This window comes from Eublepharis macularius, chromosome 9, assembly GCF_028583425.1.
Source record: "Eublepharis macularius isolate TG4126 chromosome 9, MPM_Emac_v1.0, whole genome shotgun sequence".
Lineage (NCBI taxonomy): Eukaryota > Metazoa > Chordata > Lepidosauria > Squamata > Eublepharidae > Eublepharis > Eublepharis macularius.
Genome location: NC_072798.1, coordinates 41586007 through 41613875, shown reverse-complemented (window position 1 = coordinate 41613875; position 27869 = coordinate 41586007). Strand labels below are relative to the sequence as shown.

The 27869-nt window shown below is 39.6% G+C and overlaps 1 protein-coding gene across 1 annotated transcript in view; it reads left to right on the top strand.

Moving 5' to 3' along the window:
* UBN2 (ubinuclein 2) overlaps positions 1-27869 on the top strand; it is a 58593-nt gene that overhangs the window by 7403 nt on the left and 23321 nt on the right. Inside the window, exons 3-12 of the mRNA XM_054988084.1 lie at positions 2791-2892; positions 3380-3517; positions 4279-4391; positions 4992-5484; positions 6848-6918; positions 10097-10226; positions 11509-11627; positions 12445-12558; positions 14416-14559; positions 27039-27089. Coding sequence (XP_054844059.1) covers positions 2791-2892; positions 3380-3517; positions 4279-4391; positions 4992-5484; positions 6848-6918; positions 10097-10226; positions 11509-11627; positions 12445-12558; positions 14416-14559; positions 27039-27089 — 1475 coding nt within the window. The remainder of the gene's footprint in view (positions 1-2790; positions 2893-3379; positions 3518-4278; positions 4392-4991; positions 5485-6847; positions 6919-10096; positions 10227-11508; positions 11628-12444; positions 12559-14415; positions 14560-27038; positions 27090-27869) is intronic.

The window sequence follows — 27869 nt, the reverse complement described above, 5'->3', positions numbered from 1 at the left end:
TTGGGTCCGATTTTGGAGTTTTTTTCCAAATCAGAATCCTGAATCGCACGCCCCTCGTTGCAACTTCTACATCAGGTGCAGTACTATTTTACAGTTGCATGTGTCAGGCCCTTCGCTGCAAACCATCCCTCTCAGCACTCACCTTGAAGTATTTAGGGTTGCATAACCTGCCTCAGCCCCTAACGTGCAGGCTATTTGTGTAGAATACAGTTTGATACCGCACATGGGGCCTGGGAAAAAGCAGGCCACTAAGATAGTTGAAGGTGACCTCTGGGTGGCCTTTGCTGTGAATAGCTTGTGTGTAATCTATCTCACCCAGCACATCAACAGTATGCTAGATTAAGAGAGCATTGGGTAGTGCTAGGTTGTGCTGAAGTCCTTTGGCTGTAATAGTTTTTATGTTGTTATGTAATAAATGTATGTATTTTGTTATATACTGATATGTGTGTGTGTGTGTGTGTGTGTGTGTGTGTATGTATATGTATATGTATGTATGTATATATGTATGTATGTATGTGTATATATATATGTTTGTGTATATATATGTGTGTGTGTGTGTGTATATGTATATATATGTATGTATGTATGTATGTTTAGGCTCTGCATTTAGTAATTTTAATACCTGACCCTGTCATTTGGATTTCTTTAACCTTCTTGGTTCTCAATTCAATGTTGTTTGGGTCCCCCCCCCTTTTTGTCCATTTTAGTCCTTTGAGAAGTGAAATTGTACATCAGTATCTCAATATCTTTTAAAATGTATTATTTGTTAGAATCTCCCAACAGTTATTGCTCGGTATGTATTTTGTTGGCAATGCTACTCTAAAGTTAGTTTTCTCTAAACTATGAGTTACCATCAGGCTTGTAATTCTTACTTCTGAAGAATAGCAGTTTCAGTTTTTCAAATAGCTTCTATGGCAACTTTTCCATATCACTCAACTAAATCACTTTCTTTCCTGATGTTCAAAAACGTAGAAAGTTGTCTCATAAAAATCTGATATGTTGTAGAAACAAAGTAACTGGTAGCAGACTAAGAGTTGCTATTGTGCAATGTAAATTACAGTAGATAATTAATTTTTCTTGTACGTAAGATCATACCCAGATTGTTTCATGACTGGACCGGTATGCTTAGTTGCTTTGATGAAGGAGCTTATCAAAATTATACTTAAATTCTTTTTACAGAATTATTAATGTGATTTTTACTGAGAAAGAAAAAAGGTTACCTGTCTGTTACTTTGGGTAATACATTTCCTGATATGTTTTTCCCAATGAAGTGTGAATGGTGTTATAGATTCATTCACAATATGGAATTATGGTTTTTAAAGGTAAAGTTTATACAAGTAGAAACTTGTGAGGGAGGAGAAATACCATTCCCCTTCAGCCTGCTTCTTGATGCTGCTGCCACAACTTCCTTCCCCCCGCCCATCCACGTGCTGCCTCCACCCCCTCCACGCACCTGTTCAGGGTTCCCTCCTACCATTTTGGCTACATGCATTGGCTTTTCTCCACATTCTTTCCTGCTTGTCTACTTATTTCTCCACCCTGGTGGGTGCACCAAGGAAGGAAAGAAGCAGGTAGGCAGAGGAAGGGAAAGACGAGGCAGTGCAGGCTCCCTCCCCCTCCCTGCATTATTGCCACCCATACCTCTCCTTTTAAAAAATGTTTGCACAAATACATAATTATTAATTTTTAAATTTTATATGCCCAAATTAATCTTTTTTAAAAACGAGGTTTTTTTCTGCAGACCTGGGTGTTCCCTGTGGTTTGCGGAACCCTCAGGCATAGCTGTGGCTGGCCCCACTGTGGAAATTTGCATTCAAGCCCTTGTATATTAGATACAGGGAATATTGGATTACAGGCCAGGCAAAAATACTCCAGGCTGGCTTTTTTCAGCTTTTCCAGTTGGGAGATAAGATGGAACCCTGCGGGATCCCATAGCATAAATGCCACAGTAGCAAGCAGCTGGGCATGGGTGAGTCATGCAAGACAGGTGATAGCAAATCACCGATTGTAGCTGCTGGGCTTGGCCATGATGTGTCTTCACTCAACCGTGGAAAGGGCCCTGTCCATCCCCCTGACTTTTACGGACAGAAACCAAGCCATACTATTGTGGTTGCCCAGCAACAGCTACTGAGGGCATTCATTTCTTAAAGCTGCAGGTGCTGCTTCTATTATATTGGGGGCAGGGCAGCTGCCCGGCAGCTTTTGACTTCGTGACTGTACACCTTATGGCAAATTAAGATATCAGTAGAGAATACACGGTATTTAATTGGTGGATCTGTAACCACCCCAGAAGAGGTCTTCGGACGAAACAACAGGCAACGTTTGCTGGCCCTGATTGTCGGGCAGACGGTTTACGCCCCTAGGGACGTCCCAACTTTCTTTACACCACCTGAAAAAGAAAATACAAGATATTACTCATTAATATAAGGACTGGTTGATTACTTACCTGGAGACTTACCTACGGGATTTTCTTCTGTTGTGGACTTTACTATAATATGTTGTTTTAACCATAAGGATATTGTTCTTCATTGGTTTATAACAGCAGCTTGAGTTTGCATAGTTTGCTTATTGTTCATTTCCTATTGATAATTGATGTTTACTGCTTCATTGGAACGCAATTTTTCACTGAGTAAAAATTTATTTATTTTTACATTGTATTTATTATAGTTAAATTAATCCTTCAATGTTTGTAAATTATTAGTTCCCTTCACATGTAGTATTCTACTTTCTTGCATCTTGCTTGTAAGTGAAGGTGCCTCTGAGTTTTGTATTATTTCCACTATGCTGCAGGCAGGAAAAACTCACAGGCATCGGAAGGACCGCCTTCAGGATCTCATTGATATAGGCTATGGCTATGATGAAACTGATCCTTTCATTGATAATTCAGAAGCTGTGAGTTAATCTTACTTGTTATATCTGTATCCTGCTGTTCTTCCAAAAGCTCCTGGGGTGCCCACATAGTTTTCCTTCCAGGCACCAGCCATTTGTAGACCTGCTCTGGCTTTTATTTAATGTATCATAGCTATAAATCTATTTCTCAGAAAAGCATCATCAACTTGTATTAATATCCATAGATGATTATCTTAAAACATGCACATTATGTTACTGCTAAACCATGTAACCACCATCATTCTGGAATTTTGGTGGGGGAACTCAATCCTGATGGCACTATAAGACTCCTTATCTTCTACATTCATACTAAACTTTGCTTTGTGTAGTCTATAGCTCTGGCAACTTATTTCCAGTATTAATATGGTGGTATATTTAGTAGTCTTTATATATTCTGTTTAATGCTGCATTTTGCAGCATAGTGAATCAGCATTTCATATTAATAAAGTGGTAGCTATCTACTAACTTAACTCTTCAATTTCCTTCCCAGTATGATGAATTGGTTCCTGCGTCATTGACTACTAAATACGGAGGATTTTACATAAATACTGGAACTCTGCAGTTCCGCCAAGCATCTGACTCCGAGGATGAAGACTTTACTGAAGGCAAAAAGCATAAGCCATCTAAAGTGAGCAGCTCTAGGTTCTTCGGGACCAAATGTTTACAGATTATTAGTGTGCTCACTTTGAAATATTTAAAGCACCTCATAATGATCACTGTCTTCCAGTCTTCATATTAAATTACATATTTAACTTACACATGTTCTTTTAACTTGGGATATCTTACATGCTATTTCTATTTAAACAATGAATGGGTTGTCCAGTTACATTAATTCATAAAGAATATGAAGCTACCTTGTACAGAATCGCATGTAGTTCTGCTGTTTACTTGACTGGCAGCAGACATCCTACCCTACTGCTTTCTGAGGTTTTTTACAACTGGAGGTGCCAGTGATTTGACATGGGACCATCTGCATGGATTGCATGTACGCTGCTATAGACCTTAGCCCAGCTAATAGTAATAGTTGTGATGGTAAAAAGGAGAGAAGTAGTTTGTGAGGCTTGTAGGCTGACATTGTTAAGGACTTTTAAAGTCAAAATCCAAACTTGGAATAGTGAGATAGCATTATATCAGTGTGACAGCATTTGTACTGTCTCTGAACCTCCCCAAGTTTAATTAAGTCTAACATCTGTAAAGTGAAGAATGATTGTGAGGAAACATAGTTTAGCTATCACCATCATATCTTGCATGTTACCTTTCAAATGCACCTAGCTGTTGGAAACAAAATGCCAGACCAAATGGATCTTGGTCTAATCCTAAAAGTTGACTGTTAGTATTTCATTATAGAATTATTTAATTGGCGAGGTCATTGATCTTTTTCTACTCTAGGTAGCTAAATTGAAAGATGGTGAGGACCGTGGAATGAAGAAGCGCAAACGGAAAGAAGATGAGGCAGAGAAGGAGAAAAAACCACGAAAGATGAAAATGTCTAAGCAGCTGGGGTAAGGTTATCCATGTTTATTTCTACGACAGAGTATTCTGTTTTGGCGAATGAATTCTTAAATCATTTCTGTCAGAACTTGTCAGTTGTGACTTGCTTTTTCCTGAGTGTGTTAAACAAACCTGCATCATAGTCATTAATATAAAGATGGGTTTTTGTAACGATTTCTTCCTTTGACACATCTCTACTTAACATTGCCTGTCAGTAAAATAGCCAGAGAGCTCCTTATACTTGTTGTTTCTAAGTTTATACAGACATAATAAGTGCTAAGTGTGTTAGGTGATCGCAGAATGCTGAGGAAGTCTGTGCGTAAAAATTACTTTGCAGTTACCTGTTGAAGACTTGAAAGCAAATTATTTACTACTACTAATGTGAAAAGCTTTATATAAAGTGTGATAAAGTGTCTGTTTTCACTGAGGAATTGCTACTGAGTCCTTTTTAATAGATGGGAAATGGAACATTACTAAAAACTGCTAAATGTTATCTTACTAGTATACTGAAGACTTATGACAGTAAATAAAACTAGGCTATCATTTGGGAATACATTCTGGAGCTGTAGTCATGTGTTTGACTTCTTAACTGCTTTTATCTGTATTTGCAGAGTAATGGCCTTAAATTCACACAAATCCGAAAAGAAGAAAAAGAAGCTATACAAGGATTCTTTCTCATTGGCTGCTATGATTCGAAAGTTTCAGAAAGAGAAAGAAGCCTTCAAGAAGAAAGAAGTGACCCAGAATTGCACCATGGCAGTTTCCAGCTCTACACCTAATAAACTCCCTGCTGCTCCTACCGGAAATGATATCTCTGACTTGAACCTCTGTGTTGCAGACCCAGTTCTTTCTATTTTTGGCAGCACAAATGAGCGCGAGCTCCTGCAGGAAGCTGAAAGTGCCCTCGAAATGCTGGGAGACATTGACTTTGACAGGCTGCTTGATGGCACTTCCAATGGTAGTCCAGTATCTGAACCATCAGGGGAAAATGGATGTACTACTCAGCCCTCTCATACTTCTGAGGTCCTGACACTGAAACAAGTGCCTGCCCTCCCAGAAGGTCTGCCGGCACATCTGGAAAAGCGCATTGAAGACCTTAGAGTCGTAAGTGTTAACCTTCTTAGTGCTGAATGTTGAGAAGAATTGTTAAAATGTGTCTCAAACGTTAACTTGGACAGCATGAATAGTACTAAAAGTTACACCGGAAACAACGTTATTTATTCAAATATTTGCATTCCATCTTTCCGTAAAACATGGTCAAACAATATTAGCTGAAAGCAGGAGCAGACTTGTTCACTTTTAGTTATTCTCCCTTATATAGTTAACAGAGGTTGTATTAAACTTGCAAATGGTTCATTTCTTTTTGGACACTGATCGTGTTATTACTTATGAGACAGCACAAGAGACAGTGCCTGAAGATCATCTCTGTTTACTTGCTAAGGTATATTAAAGAGAACATTTAATCAGAAATGTATGTACTATCAACTAGAAATTCCACTTTTCTGCTTTTGCAAAATGATTGAAGTTCCATTGTTCTAGGTATTCCAGTGGTCTGTTACTAGAACCTGGCAAAGCTATTTATGCTTTTGATTTGGTAATGGTTTCATTAAATTGGAAATACCTTTTTTCTTAGTTGAAGGTTGATTTGTACATGCACATATTGCTTGATACATCAATCTTCAGTGATGTACAACTGAATTAATAAACTGCCACTATTTTTAAAAAATACTGTGTTTGAAGCAATGCAGAAACAAAACTGGTTTGTTTTTTGTGATAAAAGTTTTGCATGTACCATCCCTTGATGTTGCAGCCAAATAATGAATATACATTTGTTATTGCTTTCTGAAATAAACAGGATACCTTTTGCTCTTTGTCTCTATGGCATTTATGTTCAGAAAGCATCCTTGTGTGATGAGAGAGCAGCAAGTTACTTTATTAACTCCATCTCTTAACTACCTGACATGATCCCTGTTTTCAAAATCAGAAGGCTTAATGTAATTGGTGTTTTCAGTTACATTTATAATTTCCTTCCCTTTGCGGTAAGTTGCCATTTGTATGCAGTTGAGAGACCTAGAAAGGCTTTTCTTAATAAAACAAAACTATAGAGTTTTCTGGGTTTCAGTAAGGATGTATGCTGCTCAAAAGTGCATGTGACAAGGAGGAAGTGATTTCAATGCTGCAGTCTTCATACCTGATATTTACTAAGTGCAATACCTTACTTTTACTAAGACTTATTAATAAAATTAAACAAATATGATTATCCGTATGATTGAGGAAGAAGTAATAGCTGTGTCAACATTGTAAAGTAGCTGGTTGTACATACACAGTAAATTGTAGTAGTGATTTTTTCTAAATAATGTGGCTAAGTTATGCAATTAAAAGTCAAGTAGAGGGAAACGCAGCAGAGAAGATAAGCGTTACGGGATAAAGCGTACCCAAAGTTGTTTTTTGTATTTGCTCTTTCTAGGCTGCCAAGCTCTTTGATGAAGAAGGCAGAAAGAAATTCTTCACACAGGACATGAACAATCTCCTTTTGGAGTAAGTATGGGTTTTTTTATGATCAGAGTGTTAAGTTTAGGGAACCTAATGAGAAGTTGATCTACAAAGTTTTTGGCTTATCGAGAAGGTGGATTTTTTAAAGTTAAAAGTTCTTTAGCTATACAAAATAGCCATAGTTCCATAGTAGATATCCCAGTTGTTTGTTACTAGAGCCTGGCAAAGCTGTTTATGCTTTTGATTTGGTAATAGTTTCATTAAATTGAAGAAATCTTTTTATCTTAGTTGAAGGTTGATTTGCACATGTGCTTATTACGTGATACATCAGTCTTCAATGATGTTATTTGTTCAAGATCTTTCAAACTGAAAAAAGAATGTGTATGCAACTTTCTGTGGAAGAGGGTTTACCATTTCCTGCCCACTTTACAGATAAAAGCCCCCTATTCCCAATCTCTACTTTGTCATTTTCTTTTCATAAACTGTATGGTCTAGAATCCAGGCCACATATCTATAGAGTTATGCCTAAAGTTAGCTACTCCTTCTAGTCACTCAACTCACTGTTCTTCCAGTGACGACATGATGTGGTCAGTGGCTGTGTGGGAAGAGAGGCCTTTGGGAATGTGAAAGGAAATTTGGATTGTGGAAGAGACAACAACAAGAAGGGAGCGTCAGAGGTGGAGTGAGAATAGGATTGCCAACTCCGGGTTGGGAAATTCCTGGAGATTTGCAGATACATCCTGGGGGAAGGGTGGAGTTTGGGAAGGGAGGGTCCTCAGTGGGGTATATAGAGTCCACCTTCCAAAGCATCCATTTTCTGTAGAGGAACTGATATCTGTAGCCTGGAGATCAGTTGCAATTCCAGGAGATCTCCAAGCCCCACGTGGAGGTTGGCAACCGTAGGTGATGGGAATGCTGTGCTTGTATGAAAGAGTGCAGATTTAATTAGCACAGCTAGAATAAATCAATACAGAATATGAACTTGTTGGTATTATCAGAACAGTTTACATGCCCATGCTTCCACTTCCTATAGAGGTCTCTAGAAATTGGTTCTGACTGTTGTGCAAGAGCCTTAAAGATGAGTGCAACAGGTTCTGTCAGTGTACTCAGATTAGTCGATGTACTCAGATTAAACCAGAATGAAATTCTAGCAATAATTCCTCAGTCTCTTTACCTAACTATTAAACTGTTAGGATTTGGCCTGCAGGAGGAGATGGACTGCTTAGTGGTCCTCTGTGACCATTTTGTTCAGTGGTTTGCAGATAAATTCTCTAGCATCCATTCTGACTTGAACTCTTCATTAGTAGTAGAAGGGTCAGATGGTGCCAGGGTGCGGTCTTGTTTGGGATACTTTTCATTTTATTCTGTCTGAGAATGTGGACAGGATCCTTGGAAGTTTAAAGCCTGCTACCTGTTTCTATGACCTTTGCCCTTCCTGACTACTTAAATCTGCCTGGGAGAGGGTGGCTGACTAGGTTTGAGAGGTACTTAATGCCTCCTTGAGAGAGGGGTGATCACCCCAGCCTGTAGTGCATCCACTTCCAAATAAGCCTGTCCTGGACCCAGGAGATCTCAGAAACTATTGACTAGTCTCAAGTATTCCATTCTGGAGCAAGGTGACTGAACAAGTGGTGGCTGGTCTACTTCAGGCTTTGGTTGCTGTTTTATTATTCTGTTGATTCTCCTGGCCCTCTCAGTGGCCAGGAGAAACATCGATTATGGTATCTTTCTAGGCTGAAATTGGTAGACATGACTTAGCAATGGTTCCAGTTCTATCTGGAGGGTAGGTTTCAGAAGGTGATGCTGGGAGACTGCTGCTCAGTCCCTTGGCTTGGCATTTGGGCAGTAGGGTCCCATTAGGCTCCATCTTGTTCCCTATGCTCTTTAAGCATTTTCATGAAGCCACTGGATGAATTCACTGGGAGAATTGGGATGGATATTCACAGATAAGCAGATGACACTCAGCTCTACATTGTGATTCCAGCCAATCTCAGGGAGACTAGAAACCCTGAGCTTGCGGCTGGAGGTAGTTTTGGAGTAGATTGTGGGCTAATAAACTGAAGCGTAACCCCAACAAGATGGAAGTGTTACTGGTGAGTGGAAAGTTTTACCCAGGATTTAAGGTGTCACCCATTCTGTTTGAACTTCCACTCCCCTTGAAGGAACAGGTCCATCGTCTAGTGGTGCTCTTGAACTCAGGCCTGCTGCTGGATAAATAGGTGGCATTTGTGAACTGGAGTGCCTTTTACCAGCTTTGACTGATTAGTCAGCTACAGCCTTTCATGGGCAGAAAGATCTGGCCCTGTGTGCATGCACGAGTTACATCTAGAATAGATTATTGTGATAAGCTATATGGGGGAGCTGCCCTTTAAAATTATTCAGAAACTTCCATCGGTGTAGAATGCTACAGCAGGATGTTGACCAGAGTAGCTCATAGGAACTATATCACTACAGTCAGGTTCCATCTACACTGGCTCCCACTGTTTCTGGGCCCAATTCAAGTGCTGTTGACCTTTAAAGTCCTTATATGGTTTTTGAGTAAAGTACCTGAAGGACTCCTTTATGAAACCTGTCCAACTTCTGCAGTCGTCTTTAGAAACCCTACTTCAGGTTTTTGCATCTTCTGAGATTAGTTAGTTGGGTGGCAGTCGGAGAGAGGGCCTTCTTCATAGTGGCACCAAAACTCTGGAGCGTTCTTGTCAGGGAGTCACATCTGCCCCTTCTGCTGGTGGGTAAAGACTTTTTTGTTTTGTTTAGAAACATAGGGCTGGAAGGGACTCCAAGGATCATCTAGTCCAACCTCCTGTACAATGCAGGAAATTCAAAGCTATCTCCCTCACAGTCACCTCCCACAGTGACCCCTGCTCTATACCCAGAGGGGAGGCAAAAAGCCTCCAGGATACCCAGCCAGTACAGCCTGGAGGAAAATTCCTTCAGTGATCCTTTTTTCTTGCCCAATGTTTTAATTGATGTTTTTGTAATTTTCTGTGTGTACGTTAGCTCTGGTTTTAATTGTTTTACTGATGTATGTTTGTTGGTTTAATGATTTTAAGAAGTGTTTTTATTATGTATGTTTCTTTAATTTGTTATGTTCCTTGGTGGCCCTTATTTATTGTAAAATAAATAAATAAAACGTCAAGTGCCCTTAAGAAGGCTTCTAAGTAGAAGCATTGTCTTCCTCAGCTATTTCTCATTATTTGTAAATTTGTTTTCCATTTATCAGTATTGAGCTGCAGTTACAGGAACTGAGTCCTAACATCCGCAATGGAGTATATTCTCACCTTGAGGCTTTTGTGCCATGCAATAAGGACACATTGATAAAGCGTTTGAAGAAGCTGCACCTCAATGTTCAGGTAAAAGTATCTGTAGCATTGGTATATGTAAGGGTAAACTATAAGATATTGGTCAACATGGTTGTCTGTACACTGAAACTTTCAGTCCAAAGGGCACAGTAGATTTTATATATGCAAATTAAATTTTATATTTTAAATGTATTTACAGCCACAAATGGAAGTAAAGGTGGGATCAAAATGCTTTAAGCATCTCCCCATCCCCCCGAACCATACGAATTGTAATTTGATGAGTTTCAAGGCCCTTTACAGTGCAAGTTCCTTGGCTAGGGCTCGTGACAGTTAAATATATTTTTCCTATATGAGTGTCGGTTGCTTTTTAATGATTATTTCAACTTCTTGATGGAAATTTTAGGGAGATTTCTGTGACTTTTTAAAAAAATGAAATATCATGTATTTATCTGAATAGACACTGCTGAGTAGGAGGCATAGAGTTCAAGTGACCCGTTGTATCTGGCGAACAAGTACATGTTTTTTCCCATTTTATTTTCAGGCTTATATCCAAGCGTTTGGTATTAATTTTTATGACTTTTTTGCTAAATGGACTATTATTTTTCAACCTATTAAAGTGGCATCATAGTTTTGAAAATTTGTCCCTCAAATGGCAACAGATGGTCTTCTCATCTGTTGCTGCTGTGCTGTTTTTCTCATTTGTAGCCTGTTGAGGAATGAAGGATGTTTTCTGACAGTTATCTTGTGATTTTTCCAGTTTAACTCTCCATAGTTGATGCTACAGTGGTGAAGAGAGGAGCTACTTTTCCCACACTACAGATATTCATATGGATACTTATAAAATATTGGTATAGGAAACAGCATGGGACTGGTGTGAATGTAACAAAAGTGCATAGGACAGGGTCTTTTTATAATTTTTTATTTATTTGTGCCAAATTTTAATTCAAAATCAGAATCTGACTCTTCCCCCTCCCTTCCAGTTTATTGGTATGTAGAATGCCCTAGACCAGGGTGGCCAGTTCCTTGAACCTGGAGGCTGTATTCTTCCTGATGAAGCTGCCTGGGGGAGAAGGGGGTAGGCCTTGATGCCATTTTACATTACAAATGTTTTGTTGATCCTATTTGATAAAAGGATCTCCAGTTGTTGCTGCTATAATAGGACAATTTCATTCAAGGTAGGAGCAGAACAAAATAAACGTTAAAATTAATAATCAAATTGTCACTTCAGGAAATGAAAGAAATATTTGAGGTTGTTCAGAACAGAGGTAGACTTTGGTAAAAAATCAGGTGGCTACAGTCTTGCATTACTCTTCTAATACTTGTGTCTTCTCAGGATGACCGCTTGAAGGAACCATTGCAAAAACTGAAACTGGCTGTCAGCAATGTCATGCCTGACCAGTTATTCAAATATCAGGAGGACTGCCAGGCACACAGTCAGGCCAAGAATGCCAAGTATGTACTTAAACTATGGGATTATATTTGGTTAATGTACAAGATTCATGTAAGAAAGTGGGGTTATGAAATACTGATGGAGTAGGGGTGGGGGTGTACTTACTGCTTTCTGTAGTTGGTTCTGAAATTTTCATAGGAAGGTCTTTTCACAGTATATTATGTCAGAAATGAGAAAAAGAATAATGAAATCCTTCAAGAAGTGGTGGGAAACAAGGAGACAGACCAATTATTCTGTAGTCCTTGATCACTTGTCATTTTTCCTTGGAGTATTCCACACAACAAAGAGGTTGGAACTGGTTAAGCACCTTCTTCAGCAGACTCCCTGTAGATGCTTTCATACAGTCATCTTGTGAGCATTTTCCGTACAAGTTGGAAATGTGGCAAATAGCTGACATAGAAACACAAAATGTTAATTCCATCAGAGCTGTGTGTATTCTGCAGAATCAGCCATCGAGCTCAGGAATGGAAATCTAGAATACTGTTTGGCTTCTGAAATGCCTTTTTTCACGGGGCAAAAACAGGTTTCTAGTTGTTAAGATTGTGGAGCAACTTTAAATCTTAAGCAGTATCTGAATACTCAAGACAAGAGAACAGTGAATGTTACTCCCAGATGTCAGGGTGGGATTGCAGTGCTCTACCTAGTTCCTTGTCTCTCTCCTGAGATCGCTGCTTTCTAGGCCTGTAGTGCCAAGCTTTTCTCTATCCACCTCCCCTCCCCCCTTCCCACTGATTCAGAACTTTTCACTTCTGTAATCTAATGATGGGAAATAAATACACCTACTTTTTGCCAACAAGGCAGTTACTGGTTTTGGTCCAGATTGCAGGCAGAAGATGAACGAGACAAGAATGGCTCAGAAGAGGAAGATGATGAGAAGCCAGGAAAGAGGGTTGCAGGACCAAGAAAGAAATTCCACTGGGATGATACAGTGAGGTGTGATATAATATTGCCTGTTTATCTACTAGAACAGTTTTTTTAATGGCATGCAGGGACATTGTCACAGCACAATCAGATACCAGGGAAAGGAATGCTTGCAAAAATATTCTTAGCGGGTTTTTCAGAGCATGCAGAATAATTTGGGTTTTAGTCAAATTTAAGCCTATATATACATAATTAATTTAATATGTTTATATACTGCTTTTCCTAATATACAGTCCTTGGAAACATCAGTTGGTGCAGAATACTGCAATCAGGTGGTTGACTGAAGTGGATTGTAGGACTATATCACTTCAGTCTTGGTCCATCTGCACTGCCTCCCTACTTGTTTCCAGGGCCAATTCAGAGCGCTGGTGCTGACTTTAAGGTATGATAGTTTGGGACCAGCATACCTTAAGGACTGTTTACTACCTTATGAACCTACCTGACCACTATGGCCAGCTTCAGAGGCCCTGCTTTGGGTGCCTCCCACCTTCTGTAGTTAGACAGGTGGCAACCTGAGAGAGGGCCTGCTTGGTCATAGCACCAAAACGATGGAACTCGCTCTCCAGGAATATTCGTCTGTCTCCTTACATCACTGTCTTTGGCCAGCGAGCGAAGACTTTTTGTTTCATCTGTTATCTCAATGATCCTTCCGTCCTGCCCTTTGTTTTAATCATTGGTTTATATGTTTTTATATATGTATCTTAGCTTTGATTTTATGCATCGTCTGATGTGGTTTCATAATAATTTGTTTTTAATTTTTATCCCCTTTGGTGGTCCTGATTGGGCAGAAATGCAGGATATAAATTTTGTAAATAAAAGAAAAATAAATTCAAAATGGTTGTTAGGTATTTAATATGGTACAACTCTTGACTAGATGAAAACTGTATGAAAGTATACTGTATGTATTAAGTTAACATTGTTAATGAGGTATTAGTATCATTATCCCTATCATGTAAACTAACAGTGTGGGTTCTGTTTTACTAGGTTACTCAGTATCCTTTCCAGGTACCATGCAGTGATCCATTTATGCACCCACTGAGTAATGATTCCTGCCTTTAATTGAACCAGCAACCTTATCCTAGAACTTTCTGGTTTCTTTGTACCAGATGAAGGCCCTTTGAATTGGTGTGCCATACTGTCATGTTACTTGAGTATATTACTGCTGCATACAACTTAAATGTTGGCAACTTGCTGCTGTCCCTCATTTTTCAAGTTGTCCTGTATCTTATCCCGGTGATTGTAGAACAAAACTGGGAAGATATGTGGGTGAAATGCAAACTTCTTATTGCCTAGCAAAATATGGGAATCTGCAGTTTTTATTTTTTTAATTGTGCACTTCCAGTGGATTTGGCTTCTCTATGAGTGAAGCACAACTGCAGAAAACCCCCAGGAAAAGGCACCCATAAAAGTACCCTCTAACTGCCGTGGTAAGATTATTGATTTCTGGAAATATGAAGTGCCTATTTAACTAATGACTACCCAGTAATTAGTGATCATTCCCGCCCGCTCCTCACCTCACAGATCTTTATAAAGCATCTCCATTTTTTTACTCTCAATTCTTCAATCAGATTCTGTGGTTTAGTAATGCAATGGAAATTCTTTGCATATTTTGTGCTCTGGAATTTAGATCTGTTGACTACAGAAATTTGGGTTATATGGAATGAAGTCCTGAGATATGAAAATAATGTAGCTCTAACTCTGAGAAATTAAAATCAAAACTTTATTATATGATCTACAATAGAATGCAGCAGTGTAGGTTTCCATGTGGAGGAAGGGTAGGTTTCAGATCATGGAAGATGCACAGAGATAACTTTGACATATTGATGGTGATGGCTGTGGACCTCAAACCTGTCTGGTATCTTTCGACAGATCTTTGCTGTGTAACCTTGTCAAGATAAAATTAGGATGTTATGAACTGGAGCCAAATAGAAGCCAGTCTGCAGAAGATTACCTGAAGACTTTTATGGAGACCGAGGTGAAACCACTGTGGCCTAAAGGCTGGATGCAAGCTAGGTATGGTACTTGCTTAGGCTCAGTTTTTGCTTATTCAAACTTCACGGGCTGAATTAAATAGAATTTAAATAAATAAATCATAGTATACTAACTTGTCAGTTTTTGAGCCATATCCCTAAGATCTAGGTTATTTTCAATTGTCAAGTAGCATACATGAAATAACCAGTAAAATCAGCCTTCACAGCCTTACAAGTATAACAGGAAATCAGCTTGAATAGAAATGACTGAAAGATTCAAAGCTAGGGCTTTGAATCTCCAAAGTGAAAGAAGTTCAATAATTATCATTGAGAGTGTCTTTTGCATGTCCTTCTCTAAATGTGGTATGCAAGATGGAATAATCATTTTTGGTTGATTGATCAGTGGGACATAGAGGAGGAAGAACCAATGTTGTGTAATAGAGTACCAGATAAGGTGGCAAACAGGAGGGACTCAGATTTGAATCCCAGCTCAACTATGAAGCTTACTGGATGATCTTGAGAATCAGCCCTACTTCACAGGATTGCTATGATGATAAAACTGAGGGCAGGGAGTGTGGAACAGGTATATCACTCTTTGGAGGAAACTCAGTATAAAAATCTAAAAAATGTGTATGTGCACATGGAACTGAGGGAGACCACTCCTTATCATCAGTGCAGCCTGGAATTCCAGGTATGCCATAGATCTGGGAGCATCCCAAGTTTGCAAACCTGAGTGATCAAAAAAGAATCAGCAACATGAAGTGTGAGAAATGCGTTCTTTCACAGCCTGATGATTATAGTTTTGTGTGGCTTCAGTCTCAGTTGGCTCTCACTATTCATCTAACCAGCTACTTGAGAAGAAGCATTATTTTGATACCTGAGGCAGTTAAAAATGTCACATTGCAAGGAAGAAATTAGTAAACATTGGGCTGCTGCTGGATTATATCATAGCTCCATAAAGCCTTTCCTAATATACATGACATGCTGAGCAGAATGAGAATTTAATAGAATACTGTGAAACCCAGCAATGGAGTTTGAAGAACTGACAAACACTATTTGGGTGGACTGCCTTCTAGGAAAGGGCAAAGCCTCTGCAAAGCTCTTCAGTGGTGTATCATTATAAATGTGTAGCATGATATCAATTTAAATGTTGGTGTTTTATTCAAAAGCAAACAACATTTAGCAGTTGCATAGAAGTGCACTGAAATTTACAGAACAGCCATCAGCTTAATAATTCTTTCATTCTTATGAAGTTAGGAGGAGGGTGATACCTAATTGCAAAATAGGAAAGTTTAGGTTTTTTTTAAAAAAAGCTTTGAGTAGGGACTAGAAGATCACAGATAGGGTGTGATTTAATACCCTATCATTCCTGACAAAGTCTCTAGTAACTTCCTTTTGCAGTGAACGCAGCTTTTCCTGGCTGATTCTTACTAATGATATGTATGGGCTCTGATATGTAAACAGTTGTATTTGTGTTTCCAAGTACATTCCACATCAGTGGCCAATACTGCTGCAAATTTTCATCTAGATCTGAGAATCTGAAGCAAAGTACTCTTAGTGTAGATTTTCAAGTGACATTGTAGAGGTGGTCTCATATAGATAGCCATGTTGGTCTGCAGAACAGCAGGGTCTGATTCCAGTGGCACCTTACAGATCAAGATTTCCATGGTATAAGCTTTTGAGCATCAAATCTCCCTTCTTCAGATACAAGTAGGAGTGGAGATCCCTGAGCCTTTATATCCCATTCAGGTTGTGGGAGGGGTAAAGCAAAGAAGGTAGTCAGGGTGTAAAGGTACAATCTTACAAGGTACAAAGGTACAATGTGACTCTCAAAAGCTGAAAATCTTGTTAATCTCTAAGGTGGCACTGGACTCAAATCCTGATGTACTAGAGTTAGTGTGTTTCTTTTCAAGACAATTATTGTAGCCCAAATTGGAAGGTATAGATGAAAAGTATTCAAGGCAAAGCTAGGTATTTCCCCCCCTAAAAAGCATTCAAAGAGGTTCTTTTAAAGTAGAAAGTTATTGAGATGGAGCAAATAAGAGAGTGATTTGAGGAGCCAGACTGGAACTGTAGCCTAAGCTCCTGAAACAGAAGGTAACTGTCAAGGCAATTCTCTATAGCATATAATGCTGAAATGAACAGCTGTTTGTAGATTACTATACTTATGCTAACCTACTTTAAACATGTTGACACTATTATCATTTGGTGTTTTATTTTGTTCTAGTTTGGAATTATCCCTAACAAACTGCTATTTTTATGTAGTCTTACATTTCTTGACCACTAGTTTGTCCTATTCTAGAAAGGCCAACATAAGTATACATTAAGCTGATTCAGTCTGAAACAGAGATAAGAAGACATATGGCTGTGTTAACTGTAGCTTCCAGTAAAGCCAGTTTAATAGCTTGAAATACCAAACGTTGTTACTATGAAGAATTAAGGAAAGCTGTTAATCAGCTGTTCAGACTGCTGTTCAGATATGCTGTTGAATATTTTGGTCACCATGACATAAGTCTTACTAAGTCTTACTATGTATATAGTGCTGTAAATATACTTGGCTCTTTATGAACAGTGAGACTCCTTTCCTGCCTTGAAGAGTTGCAATCTAAGATAGACAAGACAAAGACAAGCCACAGGACTTCAGCTTAGGTAAGAGAGGTTGTGAAGAGTTTGAGGAGAGATAATTGGCATCCTAAGATGACCTAAAAGAAGTTTCATCACTGAAGCATCGTTCTCCTGATTTTCTGTAGGAAAAGAAAAAATATTAAAATTTCTTAGTGTTAAAGATAAACACCCTGATCTATTGAAATTTGTTTGCATAATAGCTTTCTAGTGGTGTTATTTTTGCAGATGCACATCTCAGTCCACATTGTGGATTCATTTGAGCCCTGTTGAATTGGCTGGACATACCTTTTGTTGTGAATGAGAATGCACATCTGGGGCCCAGAATATGCAGTTGTTGCTCGTGATTATAGTTACGTTGCTGCCAGAGTGTTTTTTTAAGATTATCAAAATATATTTGCAAACACTGACTATTCCTATTGATAAGGTATAATATTATATTGAAAAATTCAGAATGCATACCATGTTCTTCAAGGAATATGTTCTATGCTATATCAAATTAGGCTTTAGTACTAACTACTGAATCTGTCTAAAGACAGTTTCAGAAATAGCATAATCAGTGCTTACAAAACCTGTCCATTATTAGTTTTATCAAATGCATAATGAATAGCATTTTTAGTCATAGTGATAGGTATAGAAAAATGGTAGCATTTATTTGGTTTGCCCTTTAAAAAAAATGAAACCTTTTCTAGATAATGTGAGCTGTGTATGGCAAAGACAGAGAGGTGATCTTCGCTAATAAAAACAACATACATTGTTGAATACCTTTATGTGTTCTAGGGGGCCACTTGAATACAAAATATTCCAGGCAGATCCTCTGCAATTATTTCTTTGTAGTCTGCTTGCCTTAGCTTCCAACAAAGTATTGATAAGGAACTGTCATCTCTCAAACTGTACATTAATCCTTCTGTTCTGTGATCAACAATCCCAGCTGCATAATTGGTTGCAGACATTCAGAGGGTTTTTTTTTTAGTTTTAAGTATGTGTACTGTGCTATTCTTTAATAGTAGGGCAGTTTATAGCATCTGAAAAATAACTCCTATGTAAATTGTGCTCACCATGATCATGCAGTTCTCAGACATTTTAATATTCAAATTGTGTGTATTTCTAACTTCTGAGATGCAGTGCATTTTGTGCCTACTAATAAGCTGCTTTCTGCTAATAAGTTTCTGCATAGAAACTTATTGAAAATATTGAAATTAGCAGCACTTAACTTAGAAAGGTTTGTAAAAAAAGTTTTTATCCAATCAGGAGGCAGAAAGTATTGCAGTATATTGTAAAATGTTCTGAAATGGCTCTACTTGGTAGATTGAGGCACAGTTTGTTTCTTTCCTTAAGTAACTGCTGTGTATTCTGATATTAACGTTGCACCCACATACATGTTTAAACAAAGTCCCATTCTGTTCTTTAGGAATGTTAAAAATCTCTTGGCATTTTGTTGTTATTGCTAAAGTTTGCTGTCTTGAGTCTCCTCACCCATTTAAATGGCTGCGATAACTGTCCCTTTTTGACAGTATTTTAGTGCTCTGTGTGACTTCCTTTACAATTATTTTCTGATGGAGAAATGCCCTTTTGAGTACATTTTGAACTATATTAAAATTGACCCCAAGACTTGCATGAGAATATGCTGAAATAGTTATATGGCAAGAAACACCATTGCCCCAGAGAGCTGTCACTCTCTTAAAACACATTCCAGTCCTTACTTAGGTTGCTGATGGATAAATGGTCAGCTGTGTTGGCAGTCCATTAAAGGAATCTCGGTTTTGACAGGTTGCTTTTTTAAAAACTGCCCCACTTGCCTTTATTAATTAACCACACACATGGAAGGAACAGCTTCCCATTTGGCTGGATTCAAATCTGCAAGGAACACTAGGCCCAGAGACCTGGTTGGCCAGTTGTCCCAAAGCAAAATTATGCTTCCAGAAGTGTTCTGAAAAAAGAGAGCTGGGACTCAGCCCATACTTTTACTGCACTGCCCCCATGGCCATTTACATCAAGCTTTTCATCTACTACTTCACTGTGGACAGGGCTGCTGCTTTGCTCTTGTCTGTTCAGCAAGCAGAAGAAGGCAGCTGCTCAGCATGGACAGAAAAGCAGAAGAACATCATCTAGCAATGAGAAAGAAGTCTAGAAAGAGTGAGCAGTGGGGTGTGTGTGTGCATGCATGCATGCATGTGTGCGTGTGTGTGTGTTGCAAGAACAATCTTCCTCAAACATTTTGTAAAGAAATAGGTGATTTGCTATGATGCTGATTCTTCGCACATACTGTGACATACTAATCCTGATCAGCTGCTTACACAAGATGAAGAAAAGTTTTGTAGCAGTATAGTAGATCTGTATTCAAATCTTAGCAAGCCATTTTTGAATATTGTTGTATATATTAGATATAACCAGTTCAATAGGATCTCAGGGTCCTACTATCACAGTGCCTTGATTCTTTCAGGTTTTTTCCTTAGCACATTTAAGAGCCACTGATCAGATGATTGTCACAGAACAAAAATAGGAAGGAAAGTACAGAATGATATGTTAGTTCACACAACAATACAAACAATGACGAAAATGCTTTCTATAATAGGAATCAAAGGGAACTACAGTCAACTCACAAAGCCTTCTGCAGACTAGAGGAGCACTTGCACAATTTCATTTTGTTCCAGTTCACAATAGGATTTATATATTTTCATTTTATTTAAAACATTTCTTTGCCACCTTTCCACACCATTTAGAGTCCCCAAGGTGGCATTTCAGGTATTAGAACATTTTAGGCTTTTAAGATACAAATATATATCAGGTATTTATACCAAATATAACATATAAACACATAAAAACACACAAGGAGGATGGCTAATAAGAGTCATTGAGGGAACGCCAAACCAAAAAAGTCTTTGCTTGCTGGCAGAAGACAGTAGAGGGAGACAGACAAATGTCTCTGGAGAGAAGTTCCAAAGTTTTGGTGCAACAATCGAGAGGTCCCTTTTTTGGATTCCCACCCCTCTAGCCTCAGACGGCAGAGGCATCCTGAAGTAGGACCTCTGAAGATGACCAGAGAAGTTGGGAAAGTTCATATGGGACTAGATGGTCCTTCAGATGTGTTGGCTTCAAGCTGTATAGAGCTTTAAAAGTCAGAACCAGCACTTTGAATTGGGCCAGGAAGCACATTGGGAGCCAGTATACATGGAACAAGACTGGAGTTATATTGTCCATGGTCTCTATGACTCATTCCAGTGAGTGTTCTAGCCACAGCATTCTATACCAAATGCAGATTCTGGACAGCCTTCAAGGACAGTCCCACAAAAAGGGCATTTATCTGTTTTATTTTACTTAATTCATACCCCATCTTTCTCCCCAGTAGGGACCCATTGTGGCCGACATAATTCTCCTCTCCTCTATTACAGTCATCTAAGCTAGATGGTACCAAGGGATGCACAACAGTGTCAAGATCTTTTCTGTCTGGGAACAGCTGCAGCTGGTTCATCAGCTAAAGCTAGTGAAAGATGCTACTGCTGCCACCTGTTTATCCAACAGGAGAGCCAGGTCCAGCGGTACCCCCAAGCTATAAACCCGTACCTTTAGGGGGAATGCAATTCCATCCAGAACAGGAAACATCCCAGTTCCCAGGTCTGAACTTCCCCCCACTGGTAGCACTTCTGTTTAGTCAGGATAAATTTCAGCTTGTTAACCCTTGTCCACAGTCTGCTTCTAGACACTTGTTCATGGTACTATCATAGCCGGCAGCTACCTCGCTATAGTAATTGGCTATCTTATTGTTAGCTGCCTGTTTTAAACCATTTTAATCCTCACGATCTGAACAGCAGCCATGCAGAACTTTTGGAGGATTACTGTCAAAGTGGAAGAATGTTACAGAAAACGTTCCAAGCACTTAGCAAGATAATTCTAGCAAGATGTTAACTGACATATTTGGCTGGCTTCACAGGTTGAATTACAAAATTAATGCAAGTAACAAAGGATTTGAACAGTGGCAAACATAAGCGTACCATGTAAGCACAAGAAAAAGATTCAGAAATAGTTCAAGCTGTCCCCTCAATTCCTAGTATTAGACAAATTGTCATAGCAGGATTAGCAAATATGGTTATCAAGTTTATCATGTTCCGTCATCAACACCAAATGGCATTTTACTGATTGACAAAAAAGATCCTTCTCTGGCGATGGGAGGGGGTACTGATTTGCACTTTGGTATCATTCTAAGGCTGTGAACCAAGGATACACTAGAGAGAGAATGTACTTTGAGCTCTCTTTAGTGTATATGTGACTGTAATGTGTTATTGAATCAAACCCTAATATTCACTGCGGCCAGTGGGTATCTAATCCATCGCTGCTGCTGCATACTGTTGAAAAATGAAGCTTATGACACCCTTTTGCTGGAAATGGGGGGAGGCTCTGCCTATGCCATCACAGAGTTGTGGAACTCTTTCCTTCTCTGTAGTAAGAGGAAGCAGCTGCAGTGGAGCAGGTGAGGAAGCAGAGACTTAGAAAGTATTTTTTCCTGCTTCTTGCTTGCATGACTTCTTGCTGCTGTTGCCACTGTTTCATTCTGGGAAAGAAAGTGTCCTGCAGCAGAGATGGATATAGTGGTTGTTAGGCAAGCTATGCGATGCTTGGTTCCTTAACAGGCAGATGGGAAAGGCAAAAGCATCTGAGCAGCTGGGCTGTAGCAGCATTTCGTTTGCTGATAATGCTGTAGTCAAATATATATTTAAAAAGAGAGCTCAGAATGCACTCAGAGTGCTACACCCTTCTTACTGTTTTACGTCTGTACACAGTATAAAATTCAGTGTCAGAAGAGCTGCAAAATCAGAGTAGCAGTTAGAATCATGTCCATTTCTTTTCTCAATTTTCTCTGTTCTGGTTTCCCTTTATCTTCCTTCATTTAATGATAAAATGACTTTCAGTGCAATCCTAAGAAGAGTTACTCCAGTCTGTGCCCATTGATTTCAACTAGTCTAACTCTGCTTAGGATTGCACTGTTGTTGTTTAAATGATCTAAACTGGGAGAGTTCGGCAAGTCTAGACACACTTCTCTGAAAAGGAGTTGGTGGTGAATGAGGTTGAATAGACCCTATGCCCACAGTGTTGGATCCGACTAATGCTTCTGAGGTATGTCTTCATTCCCTCCAAGGCTGATCCCTGTCTTGGAGCAGAAATAGCCTGTAGTTGTCTTGTAGAGAAGAATTTTTAAGCAGAACTTTAAAAAAAACTCTGTGTATAGGGTACAATCATACTCTCTCAGATCAGCATTTTGTTTGTTTAGAATTTATTTATGGCCCTTTTAATGTGCCATTCTATAAAAAGGACTCAAAGTTAGTAACATTCTTTTAAATCATAGTAAAACAGAGTTAAAAATTGTTATAGGCCTCCTTTCCCCCAGTGTGCTACCTAGTAAACTGAAATAAAAAAGACAATGAAATAGAAAAAATTATAAAAGATCTGGAAGGATGTGGCTCAGTGGTAAGCAGCAGCTTTGTATGTAGGAAGTCTCTGGTTCAGTCTCCAGTCAGAGGATCAGTTATAGGTTAAAGCCTTCTTCGTGAGACCCTGGAGAGCTGCTTCTAGTCAGAGTTACTGACTTCAATAGCCCAGTGCCTCAGCTTTGAGTGAGTGTTAGTGCATAAGTGTCAGTGTGTGTGTGTAACAAACATCAGTAAAGTCGAAGGCTTTCACGGCCGGAGAACGATGGTTGTTGGGGGTTTTCCGGGCTGTATTGCCGTGGTCTTGGCATTGTAGTTCCTGACGTTTCGCCAGCAGCTGTGGCTGGCATCTTCAGAGGTGTAGCACCAAAAGACAGAGATCTCTCAGTGTCACTGTGACACTGAGAGATCTCTCTGGTGATCCTAGCACCTGAGGGGGAAACCACCAATGAAGTCTACAAAGAGGTCCTTCAGTAGAAAAAAAAAGTTGTACGTATTTTTCACTTTTATTTATTGCACTACAGTCTTTTCCTTTTAAAATCTCTTCAATAAATGTTACATTTCAAAATCCACTTCAGTTTTCAGCATCAACACACTTCGCTTTATTCAAACACCTTTGTGAAGCTCAGGAACTATGCTATTATACTACAAAAGCAATTTTAAAAAAAACCCACAAACCAAAAAATGTTACATACACTTAAATATTATAACTGGATTTAAAGTAGTTAAAAACCTTAGTGAAGCACGGGCATCAAGCTAGTCTTCCATAAATCAGGGTTCTACTGCAGTTACCTAGAGTAAAAACAACTGGGTCTTCTGTACCAAAACTTCTGCTGTGTGTTATGTGCTGTCAGGTTGCTTCTGGTTTATGGGGAGACTGTATGGGATGGATTAATAACCTCTAAAATGTCCTATCATTGACAGCCTTGCTCAGAACATGCAAATGGGAGGCTGAGTCAAGTCATCTCATTTTGGGTCATCCTCTTTTTCCTGCTGCCTTCCATATCTCCTAGCATTATTGTCTTTTACAGTGAGTCTTGTCTTTTCATGATGAGACCAAAGTATGATAGCTTCAGTTTAGTCATTTTTAACTTCCAGGGAGAATTCAGGCTTGATTTGATCTAGAACACACTTATTTGTCTTTTTGGCTGTCCATGGTATCCGTAAAACTCTCCTCCAACACCACGTATCAAGTGAATTAATCTTCCTGCCAGCTTTCTTCATTGTCCAACTCTCACATTCATACATAGTAATGGGGGGTGCCATAGTATGAATTATCCTGATCGTTGTTCCCAGCAACCCACTGTTATCCTTAAGAATCTTTTCTAGTTCCTTCAGGGCTACCCTTCCAAGTCTTAATCTTCTTCTGATTTCTTGGGTGCAGTCTCCCTTTTAGTTGATGATTGAGCCAAGGAATAGAAAATCTTGAACAATTTCATTTTTGTCACTGTCATTAGGCTTTACTTTTGCTTCTTTATGTTCAGCTGTAATCCTGTTCTGACACTTTGTGCCTTAACTTTCATCAGCAGTTGTTTCATATCTTTATGGTTTTCTGCCACTGCCAGTAATGTGGTGTCATCTCCATATCTCAAATTATTCATGTTCTTGTCACCAATTTTCATCTACCTTCATCTAAATCTAATCCAGCTTTCCTTATGTTGTTTTGCATATATAGGTTGAACAGATAGGGGGATAATATACATCCTTGTCTGACACCTATATCAGTTGGAAACCATTCTGTTCCCCCACATTCTATCCTAACAGTAGGCTCTTGACCAGAGTATAGGTTGCACATCAACTCAGTCAGATGTTGTGGTACCCCCATTTCTTTTATCACCATTCATAGCTTTTCATAATCCACACAGGCAAAAGCTTTGCTGTAATCTATAAAACACATCTATAATTTTTTTCCCATTAACCATCGTAACCGTTGAAAACTTCTGCTGGAAGTTATGTTATCTGTGCAGTTGTACTTATAGTTGTAATCCAAACAACATAGTACAGTATGAAAGTGTGCACATTAAACATAGTAACGTAAGGCAGAAGCAGATATCGTCTTTTACGCAGGTTTTTTTAAATTTAAAGGGTTCACCAGTAATGCCCAAGTTGAGAATGTTACCTTCCAAAAGTCTCCCCTTCCCAGATCGCTGTTTTATTGTATTTCATTTTATTTTATGTTTTGTTTATGTTTATGTTTATTTTATTTATGACATTCAGTCAGTCAGTAAGCTGAGTATAGAATATAATAACATTTGAATGATGATAATATTTGAATCTAACAACAGAAATTCCTAGTAAAACAAATTATTCTGTCAGCAGGCAGATTGCAAAATATGATAACATTTGAATCTCTCTGCAAAGATTCTTAGTAAACCAACATAATGCAGTGGGGCTGGGATCAGCAAATTGAAAGAAAAAAACACTATCTCTATTAAAGGTCACCTCCCAAGCTGATTCATTATGTCACAGCTCTGCTGCTCAACAAAAAAAGCCTTCCTGAACAATTCTGTTTTGCATATTTTACAAATTAATCTGATTATTCTGGCATACTAAAGAGCTTTATGTTAGGAGCCATTCTGTCTTTTATCTCTAACCTCCTCCTGCATTATTTGTTTTCTGTGTTCAGTTTTGGCAAGATATTTTATCTGTTTTAAGAGAAACACTTAATAAGAAATCATATATCTAATTCGAGACCATGCCATAGAGTATAGATTCATAGATCAGCAAAATGGAGCTAGGGACCAGGGGTGTGCAGGAGGGGGTTCATTTAGGTTTCCTGCTTTGAGTTTCCCCAAAGCAGGGGGAAATTTTGGAAATCCCTTAATTCCAAAGCGGCAAGCCACTTCAGAATTAAGGTACTTAACTTGTTTCGGTATGCTCCGTAAATATTCGGAGCATACTGAAGTGAAGGGGCAACTCCACCCCTACCCCCCCCGGGGCAACCCTTCCACCCCCACCCCCCTGGGGAACCCCTCCACCTCCCATCCACTTACCTTACCTGGTGGGAGGGTCAGCTGTGCTGCGGGCTGCTGCCACCGCTGCGGCAGCAGCCTGTGGCTGCGATGGCCTGGAGGCTCCAGGCTGTCGCAGCAGCTTCGTGCTGCCGTGGCGACGGCCCGAAGCTGCTGCGACGGCCTGGAGGCTCCAGGCCGTCGCAGCCTCATGCTGCCGCCTCAGCCTCCGGGGCATTGGGGAAGGCTGGAGCTGCCTCCTCCGGCCCTTCCTGCCCCTCAAATGGCCGTGGTGTGCCAGCGCCACAGCAGCCATTTGAGGGGCTTTCTCCACCTCCTCCGGCCCTTCCTGCCCCTCAAATGGCCACTGTAGCACAGCCATTTGAGGGCAGGAAGGGCCAGAGGAGGCAGCTCTGGCGTTCCCCCATGCCCTGCAGGCTCAGTCGGCGGTGGCTGCTGCCAACAAGGTAGGTGGGGGTGGGAGTGGGATGATGTTTAAAGGGCCCCGCCACTGCTTGCAAGCAGCAGCAGGCCCTTTTAAACGCAGCCCCGACGCTTTCAGAAATCTTCATAAAGCTTTGGTTTGGGATTTCCGAATCGGGGATATCCAGAATCTTTCCAGATCGGCTGCACTTCGGGTATTTTTACCCGAAGCGAATACAGAAGCACACAGCCCTACTAGAGACAGAAGGGGGAATTTTTCTACAAACCTAAAGGAAGTCCCAAGTTTTGAATTAAAAAAACCTGAGAACTTTAAAAAGAGGAATTAAAATAATTGAGAAATTAAAACTCCCCAAAATAATAGAAACAACTCCTGCAGCTTTAAGGAGAGAATTCCCTCTGAGCTCACAGTCACCATTTTGGAAGCTGCTAGGCAACCACAGTAATATTGCTAAGCCTTCCAAGCATTGGTTGCTGTAAAGCAAAGGCCATAGTGGGAGAGTAGGGCTGGACTTGAACAAAACAGCCCTTGAAATGGAGAGTCCCCTTTCTGTGTGATTTCCGAGCAGAGAAGCTGCCAGGGACAGACCCAGCAGCAACTATTGGAGACTCACCACCCACACCACTTGGCCTGGCACTAGAGGTTACTGCTCAACTGAGCCCAACTTAGCCTGGGTAGAGACTGCCAGAGGGAGGGAAGGAAGGAAGGTTGAAGATAGTAGCAGATAAAGGCAGGTTGGCTGATGAGAAAGAAGAAGGAAGCAGGAAAAGGAGAGCGGCTATGGGGACTGCCAGGAAAGGGACATAGTGTGGGAGGAGATACAGAGAAAAATCCCACCCCACCCCCGAGTCCTTGTGGGTCCCCACCTGTACTTAGCTGTACTGAAAATGAGTGCATAGATTGTAATATTATATAGTATAGTAGCTTCTGGTCATATTGTAAATAAACCAGTCATTTGGTGATCTGGAATTACAGAAATCAAATGATCACATCTATCTGAACTTTTTTCCTGGAGAAAATTGCTAATAGGGTTCCCTCTGTCACGTTTGATCAAGTAGAATGGTTTCTTCTCTGTCTCCTACAGGATGCTTTTTAAAGAAAGCCGAAGTGTTCATAATCATCTTACATCTGCTCCGTGAGTACAGCATTGAGACATGCATTCCTTATATTTTGAATTACCTGCCCTTCTTTGTGTCTGTCTGAAACTCCAGTGGCTTCTTGTTTTGGGTTTGTTTGTTTTTTAACAATGGCTGTGTTTCTGCTTGTGATGAGTTAAAGAATTAAATGGATTAAGCCTTACCTGGTTTCTGGTGTTGTTGAACCCGTGTGTTTTGTAACATTCAGATGCTAATATCTGCTTTAGATTCACTTGAGAGAAATAGCCTTGACAGTGGGTTGGATTCTATGCCTTGTTCCATGTGCCAATGGCTTTCCTTCTCAAGGGGGAGTTCCAGAAAGTACCCCCACACTGTTCCTGGGCGTCTACAGATTCCTAGGATCAGGGATTTCAGGGATTATATTTAAACAGTTTTATTTCCAATGTTAAGTAAGAATATTTACAGCCATAATAAGAAAATTGCTAATGGATTAATTTCCAGAATGCAAATTTCCCTACAATTACAGGTATTTGGTTAGTGTTGCTGCTTTATTCAGTTGAAAAGTCAGTTGTTTCACAGGGAATGGTCACAAACATTTTTCCCTGCAAAAACATTTTTCCCTGCAAAAGCATAACCATGTAATGTGGGCATTCTTGGTGGCAGCATCCATATTGTGGAACTACCTTCCAAGGGTCATCTTTCATTTTCAATCAGCTGTGTTTTAAGACTTGTTTTAAAATCCTTTTTCAGTTTATTGGATTTGCACCTTTTAATTTCCATGGACTCTCAGTAATTATTTTGTTGCTATTGTTGGTGTA